This window comes from Salvelinus namaycush, chromosome 32 (genome assembly GCF_016432855.1).
Source record: "Salvelinus namaycush isolate Seneca chromosome 32, SaNama_1.0, whole genome shotgun sequence".
Taxonomy (NCBI): Eukaryota; Metazoa; Chordata; class Actinopteri; order Salmoniformes; family Salmonidae; genus Salvelinus; species Salvelinus namaycush.
This window is the reverse complement of record NC_052338.1, coordinates 30,356,146-30,368,152: the sequence shown is the minus strand read 5'-3', so window position 1 is coordinate 30,368,152 and position 12,007 is coordinate 30,356,146. Positions and strand designations below refer to the sequence as shown.

At 39.5% G+C, this 12,007-nt stretch overlaps 1 protein-coding gene across 2 annotated transcripts; it reads right to left on the bottom strand.

The window, feature by feature from the left end:
* Positions 1-5,455: 5,455 nt before the first annotated feature.
* LOC120026972 (geminin-like) lies at positions 5,456-10,915 on the bottom strand. 2 transcript variants are annotated; one of them, XM_038971791.1, is made up of 6 exons: positions 10,840-10,915; positions 7,124-7,226; positions 6,846-6,999; positions 6,533-6,615; positions 6,101-6,211; positions 5,456-5,974 (listed from the first exon to the last, which is right to left on the bottom strand). In XM_038971791.1, the coding sequence occupies exons 2-6, from the start codon at positions 7,196-7,198 to the stop codon at positions 5,786-5,788; spliced, it is 612 nt and encodes a 203-aa protein (XP_038827719.1). In that variant the 5' UTR covers positions 7,199-7,226; positions 10,840-10,915; the 3' UTR covers positions 5,456-5,785. The 2 variants fall into 2 exon arrangements, with proteins under 2 accessions (XP_038827719.1, XP_038827718.1); XM_038971790.1 differs by lacking the exon at positions 10,840-10,915 and adding an exon at positions 7,471-7,686.
* Between the last annotated feature and the right edge of the window lie 1,092 nt (positions 10,916-12,007).

Sequence of the window (12,007 nt, the reverse complement as noted above, 5' to 3'; positions counted from 1 at the left end):
TAGTGACATCCATAAACAATGGATTGGGTCTCAGTGCATGGCAGTGAATGAATGCAGACAGACAAAATGCATCAGTCTTTGGAACCACTGCACTGCTCAGAACTACAAATAAATGTAAGATTATATTCAATGTCTTTTGAAATCAAAGCACATTGCATAGCCCTTGTTTATCACAAAGTGTGTTATGTAGCAGGTAGCCTAGAGGTCAGAGGGACAGCAGGCGAGCTAAAGTGCCTTCAGAAAGTATTGTAATGACCTGACTAGATCATAAAGGAACAATTGTCCAGACAGATGATTGAGTTCACGAATTGACGGTTTATTAACCCACTTTACCCAGGCTACTGTTTGGCCAAATAAATGAAAGAACCCACAAGCCAACCGTGATCTTCTCTTGTGAAGGCCAGACGTGAGAGAGAACAAAGGCTAAACCTGGTCTTAACTTCCAATGCTCCATCCCCCTGCCCAACCCCCCTCCACGCCACTCCGCCAACCGCCAGGATGCCCGGCATCAGAACATTCCAGGCATTCCCGTGATTGGCAGATAGCAGGTTGATTGGCATGTCGGACCCCACGAACACTGGGTACTGGTAAGAAGTACAACAACCACCTCCTAGCCTAACACACAACACACAGCTGTCTGTGCGGGTCGCTACAGTATATAGCCTTTGACTTATTCCCCATTGTGTTACAGCCTAAACTCTACATTGACCTCATACATCTACACACAATAACCCATAATGACAAAGTGAAAACATGTTCTACAATTTTTGGCAAATCTATTAAAAATTCTAAACAGAAATTAATTTACATAACTATTCACACCACTGAGCCAAAATATGTTACAATCACATTTGGCAGCGATAAAAGCGGTGAGTCTTTCTGGGTAAATCTAAGAGCTTGGCACACCTGGATTGTACAATATTTGCAAAATAAAAATGTTCCAGCTCTGTCAGTTGGTTGTTGATCATTGCCATTGTCAAGTCTTACCATAGAATTTTCACGACGATTTAAGTCAAAACTGTACCGTAGCACCCCGTATTATCGGCAAATTCAGCGTTTAAGAAATATATTACTAACAGTGTTATCTTGTGATCAGGCCATCAATGATCTGTGATTATTGGTGTCGTAAAAATGTTTGCTAACGGGTTAGCAATTAGTATGTTTGACATAGTGGAAATACTACCAGCTTTTTTTATAAGCGGTTTAGCAAAAATAATACGTCCCGTATTGTCGGCATACGGTCCCCAGTTATTGGCCACCTTACCATTTTGCTCAATTACAAGATATATCCGTTAAATTTTGTTAAAAAGAAGACACCAACCTCGTATCCGAAGTGTTCACTAGTTGGCTAGCCTTCCAGTACAAAAAAAAAAAAAAAAAGACTGGCCTGTCAACTTTTCATTGCGTAGCCCGGTGTGCCCTCCCGTAGACTCTTAAATGGTTCTTCACCAACATCTTCCGTGTTTTAACCAAATGTCTCATTATTCGTTTCAGATTAATATTGTTTTGAGAAAGTAGATCCCAGTTTAATACCAACAAATTAGTATAAATAAAGTAAAAAGTTGGATATTAAATGGTGTGGTCTGTCGCGCAGTCGAATTTTACAATATACAGCGTGTGTCCCACAAAATGTGTAAATATTACTTTTTTGAAACCTCAACCTGATTTACATACGTTTCAATAAAAAAAAGGAAAAAAGAAAAAAGTCGGTGGTCAGCTAACGTAAACTCACCCTATTCCGTACAAATGTGCGTAACCGCGACATTCAAACGAGGCTAAAGAGAAAACTAACGGGACCGTAGCAACTGTGTTCACTTCAAAATCGGGGGTGTGAGCTAGGTTTCTATTCAAGCGTTGATCGACATGGTAATGATCTATAGTATTGGAGAAAAGTTGAAAAACCTGACCCTCCGTTACATCTTGACGTGTCATGTCGTAACGTACAGCACGCATAAAGCAACTATTTCTGTCTTACAATCTCTCCACCAGGTGTAGCACTTCTCTCATCTTTTAAAAACAAGAAATGGACAGTGACGGGGGTAAGAGGGGATACCTAGTCATTTTTTGTCATCATTGCATGCGATCATCATTCTCAAAGCCGCTGTTTACTTCTAAGATCACTTTAGCACCGCCCTAAAAACACGATTCAAATTCGAAAAAAACCTTCAAATAGGTATGTAATGACACATTATATAAACTCTTTAGTGTTTCATTTACATTTTAGAGGCGATAAAGTGATAAGTTGGACAGATCGAGTAAAAGCAATTTTACCACACGACATCTGTCCTTCTCACTATCACGCATTAGTTTCGCTTCCCCACCCGCCATTTTTAAAAAGACCCGACGGGGCTCATTGCCTCCTTGAATTATGCAGAAACGGGCAGTGTTTAGGTCATGTAATTGATTTTGTTGGAAAGGGGAGAAATTATGCTTTACAACGGTATTGACATTACAGCTGATCTGGAAGTATTACGTTTTTTGGGGCGCTAAAATAAGGGCAATTGTACATCGCCTTGGTCCGTACGAGTTTACGTGAGTTCACTTTAGCTAGAAATGTGTCTTTAGACGCAAAGCATACCGTTACTTTCAAGGCCATTTAAATGTTTACCTCAAGGTGGAGGAAAATTAGCTAACTGGTAAGCAACTCGTGTAGTTCTGGCCTTGTGTTTTAGGTCATTGTCCTGCTGAAAAGGTGAATTTGTCTCCCAGTGTCTGTTGGAAAGCAGACTGAACCAGGTGTACCTCTAGCCTGTGCCTAGCTCTATTCCATTTTGTTTCCTTCTTTTCACTGTATTTTTAGTATTGTGTAGAAATTACAATGTTGATCCAGCCTTAGTTCTATCACAGCCATTAAACTGTTTTAAAGTCACCATTGGCCTCATGGTGAAATCCCTGAGCGGTGTCCTTCCTCTCAGGCAACAGAGTTAGGAAGGACGTTTATGTTTGTAGTTACTGGGTGTATTGATACACCAGCCAAAGTGTAATTAATAACTTCACAATGCTGCAAAGCGGAGTGCCTGGATACAGACCTTGGCCGTGGTATATTGGCCATATACCACAAACCCAAGGTGATTTATTGCTATTATAAACTGATTACCAACGTAATTAGAAAAGTAAAAATAAATGCCAAATCAAATTGTATTGGTCACACAGTTAGCAGGTGTTAATGTGAGTGTAGCGAAATGCTTATGCGTCTAGAGCCAACAGTATCTAACAATTCCACAACAAAACCTAATACAATCTAGTAAAGGAATGAGAATATACATATATACACACATTAGAGGTCGACCGATTAAATCGGGGCCGATTTCAAGTTTTCATAACAATCGGAAATCGGTATTTTTGGGCGCCGATTTGCCGTTTTTTTTTTACACCTTTATTTAACTAGGCAAGTCAGTTAAGAACACGTTCTTATTTTCAATGACGGCCTAGGAACGTTCTGCCTCGTTCAGGGGCAGAACGACAGATTTTTAACCTTGTCAGCTCAGGGGATCCAATCTTGCAACCTTACAGTTAACTAGTCCAATGCTCTAACACCTGATTACAGTGCACTCCACGAGGAGACTGGCTAGCTAGCATTAAACGTATCTTATAAAAAACAATCAATCAATGACTGTCATTGCGCCAATGTGTACTTAACCATAAACATCAATGCCTTTCTTAAAATCAATACACAAGTATATATTTTTAAACCTGCATAATTAGCTAATAGAAATCCAGGTTAGCAGGCAATATTAACCAGGTGAAATTGTGTCATTTCTCTTGCGTTCATTGCATGCAGAGTCAGGGTATAGGCAACAGTTTGGGCCGCCTGGCTCTTTGCGAACTAATTTGCCAGAATTTTATGTAATTATGACAACATTGAAGGTTGTGCAATGTAACAGGAATATTTAGACTCATGGATGCCACCCGTTAGATAAAATACGGAACGGAATAAACGTTTTGTTTTCGAGGTGATAGTTTCCGGATTAGTCAAAGGTATATGGTTTAGAGAGAAATAGGCGACGGTTTATAATTCCTGTAATAACTTGCGGCTGAACTTGACAGGGGTTCCTTCGTTATTTTACCGTTCATGTCTTCCATAGAGAATGTCTTGATCTACTTCAAATAAGGTCTGTGATTCGTGCAGGCTTAAACCGCCTCGACGTTTTGATACCCGTGTAAATCTCACTAGGATAAGGTAACGTTTGTCAACATATTTTCATAAACCCACTCTACAATTTTTTGTTACCTTGTTACCTTGTTCTATGGATATCCACACAGCTATAAAATTGGCACGGTGATGTAAGCCTACACGAAACACAGACCTTATTTTAAGTGAATCTAAAAATATCCTATGCAATAAATGAAGGAACCGCTTTTCAGATTTTGCTAAAAGGTGTCATGGGAATTATGACTCGCACTTTGGTCGTCAATTCTTACCATGCCCATTATTAAAATAGGATTTCCTGCATATAGAAATTAAAGTTGTTTTCAACATTCATCACAGGTAAATTAAACTCTATTTTTATTCAAACAGTTGAGTATTTGTCTCCTAAGCAGACTCTTCAGTATCATTGTCACTTCAGAGCTGTGTGCGTATTTATGTATTATATTACGTTAAAATAAAAGTGTTCATTCAGTATTGTCATTACAAAAGTGTGTGTATGATATATTATTTAAAAAAATATACATATATTTTTTAATAAATCGGCATCGGCTTTTTTGTCCTCCAATAATCGGTATCGAAAAATCATAATCGGTCGACCTCTAATATATATATAAGTACAAAATATGGATGAGCAGTGAGAGCAGCTAAGATGCAATAGATCATAAAGAATACAGTATATACATATGAGATGAGTAATGTGAGATGTGGCATTATTTAAGTGACTAGTGTCCCACTTAAAGTGGCCAATGATACCAAGTCTGTAGGTAGGCAAACGCCTCTGTGCTAGTGATGGCTGTTTAACAATCTGGTTTTCCCCCAGTGATGTGTTGTGCAGACCTCGCGACCCTCTGGAGAGCCCTGATGTGTTGTGGGCGGTGCAGTTGCCATACCAGGACATGATACAGCCTGACAGGATGCTCCCAATTGCACACCTGTAAAAGTTGGTGCGAGTTTTCGGTGACAATAAATTTTATCAGCCTCCTGGAGGTTGAAGAGGCACTGTTGCACTTTGCCACACTGTACATGGACCATTTCAGTTTGTCAGTGCTATGTGTTGAATGCTGAGCTGTAGTCAATGAACAGCATTCCTCTGGTCCAGATGGGATAGGGCGGTGACTGGTATACCACGGCTGCTCGAACCACCCAGTATATAATAGGATGCAAGGCACCACAGGGAGTTACAACACCCGGTGCAGGTTGCGGAGACACACTATGGCTCTTCAAACGTAATTCAGATGCCTTTTAGGGTTACATCGAATAGGCTAACTGACATCACACTGGTTTGAGGAATTAAAATGTAAGTGATCAATAAAAAAATAAAGGTGTTTATGTCATAGGACAGTCCTGAAGCATATGTACAGAGTGCATTAAAACTGCACTATAACAAAATCCTATAACAAATGCCATTTAAAAAGTCAAAAGCAAAGAAAAATATAAACTAGGGAACTGCCTCTTTTCATAGCCACGTTGTAAAAAGGGTATGGTGAAAGTAAAAATCTTGCACAAGTACCTCAGATGTTAAGCAAAGAAAAAATATAAAGTAACAGGCATCAATGCCAGACTGTTAAGTGAGAAGCACAGGCGTCGCCTGAAGGATTTCACCAGTACATTCAGTCAATCATCCTCCCCCGAGGGTTAATCTTCCTTTTGTTCTGTGACCTCATCTTCTGTGACATCCTCCTCAAAGACAGACCTGGGTGTGAAATCACTGCTGGTACTGGGGCCATTTTCATCAGATTCTTGTCGTCCCTCAAAATCGTCCTCGGCACAAAGCGCAATCTCTCGCAGGTCCTCTGGACTTTCCGGACTCTTTCCAGTTAACCGCTGAGAGTAGATGACAGAATATTAGCTTTGAACATCGCACACTAACTTACATTTAAAAGCATCCATCATAGACCTTAGAGATGGAAAATAAAAGGAGCCTGTGGCCATCAATGTCCCAGCTCTTACCTCTATCATGTCAGCCATGTGCTGTACATGTTGGACCAGTTCCTGAAGCTCATCATTCTCCGTCTTCAGCTGGGCTATCTGCTCATCCTTGGCCTCGATGCCTTTGTGCAACTGCTCAAACAAGGTATAGTCACTCAGAATGTGGCAGATAAACTTTACGGTAGCTTCACAGACTACAATCCACTAAAATGTTAACGTTATCAGTTTAAGGTCAATAGCTAAAATAATACCACTATGCACAAAAGCACCAAAAGACAACATGGGGCAGAATTCCACGAGATTAATGGTTTCAAAGATATGGAGAGTACACAGACCAACACCCATTGTTCCAGCTGGAGTGTTGCCAGAGACTATGTGATTGACTCATTTTGAACCGTGGGAACAGGACAAGTTGATTAAACATTAGTCAGCAGCCTTCAGTGATTAACTGACCTTCTCATTCTCCTGGAGCACATTGTAGAGCGCTTTACGTCTCTCCTCGGCTACCTCTTTCCAGTAGGAAGAGGGAGGGGTTTCTGAAACAGAGGGGGATAGGCCATTTAAATTCAACTACAGGACAAACATCGTAGATCAATTAAAAAATAAAGACATTCAATTCTATGGGATTATGATAATGGGCATTGTACATGTAGACAAAATGTGAGCCAAGTCCATGTTGATGAAACATTGTTGGGATAAATGGGGTAAAGATAATGACCAGCCATAACCACTATTTGTCCTTGTAACACATTGAATACCAACATACCTTTGACCATCAGCTCGTAGGTCTCCTTGGTAATGCCGTCGGGTCGATTGTCATTCTCTGCTTTTGGTGATGTGACAGCAACTTCAGCCTTCACCCTCTTTGAGCCCTTCACTTGTTCTGCGTTCCACAATTTCCTTCTGGAAACCTTTCCTGTCTGAACACATGAAAACCTATAATTACTTGAACTGCACGTCAGTGCTAGGTTGGTAGACATTTGACCAAAACACTTTTTAGTTACCCAAATACAGCAATGTCAGTGACAAATTCCAATTGCATACCGGTATTACTTTGCCTAGGTTGTTATTGACTGCAGAAGGCTGGAGGACTTGCAGGGTTTTCCTTGTGGGTCCCATGGTCTTGAATGGATCCACCCAAAAAAAGCTGTAAGATAAAATGCATATAAAGTCAGCTCCACATTCAACTGAAAAGTTACATGTGAAAAGTTGCAGTTTGACATTTACATTTAAAAGTAATTAACAAAACTGTACAAGTCAGCATGTGATTACACACAAAACAGAATCAGTGAGGCATTAGTTACACCCTCCCCTGAGAAAGCATTAAGGTGCAACATCGGTGGGAAACAACCCAATCTGCACTCCCTGACCCAAGTGTTGTGAGCATTCACCTGGGCATAGTGCCATTCAACTGCTCTTACTCCGGTTACACTCGTGATTGTCATCGTGGGATGGCAAAATAAGTGAAGTGACTGAATGGCTCTACGCATCTGACTGAAGTGAAGGTTCAAATGTTACTCAAAATCATTTCCAGTACTACAGCTTTGCTTGATTGAACTCCGGTTGCAACAGAACCAATGGAAAGTCCAAACCCCATCTACCTGGCAATCCAGACAGGCTAAAGCAAACTCAGTACTGGAAAGATTAAGTAGTATTTGAACCCATGTCTGGTATCCAACTGACTGGCAGGCAAGGGAAAGGGGCAGGCCCATCCTGCTCTGAGCACCATTGATGGGGCGATTGCCTTAAATTCCCACGGGCTGCAATTGGCCTTCAGTCATCATCTTACTCCCTGACATTCTTGAACAAATAATTACCGTGGGAACAGTTCTCAAAAAGCTCATTATGGACTACTACAAGTTACTGTGCAAATTAACCAAAGCAGTTAAATGGAGGTAGATGTCGAATTTGAAAAAGTTGAGTTAATTCCAAGGTGTGCGTGAGTGGACAATAATTAGTTTGAAGGATGCGAGGTCACTGTTCAAGGCCCTTTAACCACTTGTAAGGTCTCGTCATACATAATGTTTGTGTGCCTTGCACATAATATTTTGTTAACTTGGCATTACTAGAGCAAGCATGCAGCAGACTGTCAGGTATTATTGGCTGACAAGCAGACTGTTGCTATAAGGTTGAAAGCGCAGAATCTACTAGAATTTCATTGTATGCTGTAGCGTTGACTTCACTGGAACTAATTGGCCTAGATCAAACCATGTAAAACAGCCAAGACCTTTATTCCTCCATTATATTTTACAGTTGGCACAACGCAGTCGGCCAAGTAGGGTTCTCCTGGCATCCGCCAAACCCAGAGTCGTCTGTTCGACTGCCAGATGGTGAAGCGTGATTCATCACTCCAGAGAACGCATTTCCATTGCGCCAGAGGCCAATGGCAACAAGCTTTACACCTCTCCAGCCGACGCTTGGCATTGCACATGGTGATCTTAGGCTTTGGGAAACCCATTTTATGAAGCTCCCGATAAACAGTTCTTATGCCAAAGTTGCTTCCAGAGGCAGTTTGGAACTCAGTAGTGAGTGTTGCAGAGGACAGATGATTTTTTACACGCTTCAGCACTCTGCGGTCCTGTTCTGAGAGCTTGTGGCCTACCACTTCAGTTGTTATGCATCTGCTCCATGTTATGCATCTGTAAACAACAGGTGTGGCTAAAATAGCCCAATCCACTAATTTGAACATATACAAAAGTATCACCCAAAATCCACATGTTAAATTTTACAATGGGCTAATTTCCCCAATGTGGACAGTTTGTTACTACCTAACACAAGCTTGTATTTACACATCACAGTTGAGTGAAATGAATCTATTTTTTACGTCAGATTGGTGATGTAAATATAGAAGTCATTGCTTTAAACAGATTATCGCATCTTTGGTTTAATCATACTCGCCTGTCCTCACACCGACAGTCATTGCATCAATAAAAACAAAAAAAATCCTACAGTTAAGTTCATTATGTAATTTAGTGGTTGTGCAACACCAAGATTTATTATAATATTTGTCAAGTCCACAAATAAAATTTGATGCATAAGTTGATTTCCAACAGATGCGCCACAGAACACACTGCAACACCATGGTGCAAAGCAAACGCAGCGTTCCATTGGAAGTGAATGTACTTCTGGTGTACCAAAAAAAGCAAGGACACCGTCTGTCTGATCAAGGCATTAGAAGGCAGTTATGAAATTCAAACTGCAGGGGGGGGTGGGGAAATAGGGGTGCTCTTTATAAAAGCCGCTGGCCACAAACAAATTGATATTTGGCAGTCAAGAAAACACTGAAATAAGAGCCAAATCATTTAACCGTCTAGGCCTAACTGTGGAGATATTTCGTTAAAATGACTGCCAAAAGTGTTGCTTACCTTTTCGTATTGGCCCACAAGGAGCTGAGTTGCTATATGGCTACTACAGGTTATTTTATTCGACAGGTATATGTAGTATACCCAAGCTCATTGTGATTTGTCTTTGTAGAGTGCAAATGGAACATGTAGTAGCAATGAATTGGCCTATTACCATACAATTTAAATTTGAGTGATTCATCTGCGAGCCTATTGATCACAGTAAAACAAGCTCATCGATTACAATCTGGAGTGATCGATTGGTAAATGTTGACGAGTGAGCAGTTTAAGGTACTAACAGGGAGTAATTTTTATGCATAGTCTTCAACATATGGATTACGGACATTTTATACCAGTGTTTTGACGCTCTGCCATTTCAAAGATACATAACAGGAAGCAGCAACAATAACATTTTCCACTCAAGGAATATTTAAAATAAAAATATGTAAGAGCGATTTAAAGAACCCAAAAACGTGCTGTGATTTATTGAATTGGTCCTGGATAGTAGTGATTTATTGAATTGGTCCTGGATTGGTCCTGGTAATGTTTACCTCTAAAGTCCAGTATGACCAAAAAACGATCAATAAATTGATTCCCCTTTGAACCAAAATACATACAAAACACTGATGACCCGGATTGGCTGGCCTAATGCTGACGTTAGATTTTTTTTTTTTTTTATATACATATATTTAACTAAGCAAGTTAGTTAAGAACAAATTCTGATATTCAATAACGGCCTAGGAACAGTGGATTAACTGCCAGGGGCAGAAAGACAGATGCTCTTGTCGGCTCGGGGATTCGATCTTGCAACCTTTCGGTTTCGCTCTAACCACTAGGCTACCTGCCGTTTACTCAGGATTTATACCCAGGATTAAATGTCCCTAATGGACACATTTAAAACACTGGTGAGAAACGTAAATTGTAGGTCCTAAAAAGGCAAGTTACTACGCTTGAAACAGTGACTTGAGAAGGACAAAATAACATCGTTGCAATGCAGACGAGAATGTCTTAATACTGGAAGAGTGTGCTATAAATTATTAGTTAACATTGTAACAATAGAAAAAAGCCGCCAAAAATGCATTGAGGTTGCTGGCATGGTATGACCAGACAAAAGGGGAAAGTTACCTGAATCTTTGGTATGACCAGGTTTCGGGTAATGGCAACTGGCTAAATAGTTAACATGATCTATATCTTGCTCAAAAAGAACGTGGACCAAATTAGTTAGTAAAGAAAAAATTCAGTAGGGCAAAATCTAGTACAGTCACGTTAACTGTTAGCAGTACACTACAGCCAAGCTAACATTCAAATTGTTAAAAAAATAACGCGCTATCCTTTGTGTGAAACACTCATTGACTTAAGTATATTTCACCTTTGAGTGAAATTAAACATTTTAGAAAAGCATATAATAATGTAACTTACTGTTTTGGCAGCTTCCGTGAGTGTTATAGCGAAGATGTCCTTGCTTCTTTAATTCTCGGAGTCACGTTTCTTTCTCGCCAACTCGCGCCAGGAGCTTAAATATCCTGTTAAATCACGTGACACATGTGATGCTTCTTCCGGATTTTGGAAATTCTTCAAAATAAAAGTTTTGGCATGACCTCTGTTGTCCAGCACATAAGAACCAAACATACCCGAGATCGTTCAACTTTATGATACAAGTACCAAACTTGGTACACTAATTAGTGATCGGGTGATTCTGCAACTTCGGGCACTGCAAACTTTCAGAAATTAAAACTTATTCAAACACCATTTTACCAGTATTGTACTTGTTTTGATTTGTCTAGAAACTATATCTGATAATGGCTGTGATCGTACTATTCAGGAATGTATATATTTTGTCATTTTTCCCAGACAGCCATAGACAAATGTCATTTCCATCACATCATTAAACATCCATTTTAGTTGAAAATGAATATATCATTCAATTGATTTATAATGGATTTCTTATACATTTGTACATGAACTTCTATTGAATATTATTTTAAGTGATTAATGTTTTCCAAATATGAATAATTCAACACGATGCCTGAATGTATAAACTTGCCTTGGTGACAGCTGAAAACATTTATTTATCATGAAAAATAAGATATTTCCACCCAACCTTTTTGTAAGATATTGATAACAACCATATGATTTTCATATGTAAAACAAATAAAGGTATGTAAATTATACATAATACAGTATACTGATTTACCTCAAATATATGGGTTCTGATGGAAATGACAAGGTGTGGTGGAAATGACATCTATGTAAAAAAAAAAAAAAATATGAAAACAATATTTTATTGCAAACATTTTGAACAACAAGCATTGTTAAACATGTCATTAATATAAGACAAAGATTCCAAAACACTGGAACTAGCACCTTTTAAACATGAGAACAATGTGTTGTCCTTGACTACACTTAGATGCTACAAATATAAATTCTAGCACATATATAGAGGGAAGAGTCACTGGATGGTGCTCAGGGACATGTCCAAGCACATGCTGTGGTCTGTACCATATGATGTCGTCTCTCATTGGCCATTTACACAGGTAGTTCTCTGCAAAGTCAATATGCACAACGATCTCCTCTTTCCCCAGATTGT

Excerpts from the sequence above, each read along its gene's own strand:
- LOC120026972 (XM_038971790.1), bottom strand. Across the intron at positions 6,616-6,845 it reads CTACGAGCTGATGGTCAAAG|AAACCCCTCCCTCTTCCTAC; the intron begins GTATGTTGGTAT and ends CCTCTGTTTCAG. Across the intron at positions 5,975-6,100 it reads ACATGGCTGACATGATAGAG|CGGTTAACTGGAAAGAGTCC; the intron begins GTAAGAGCTGGG and ends ATCTACTCTCAG.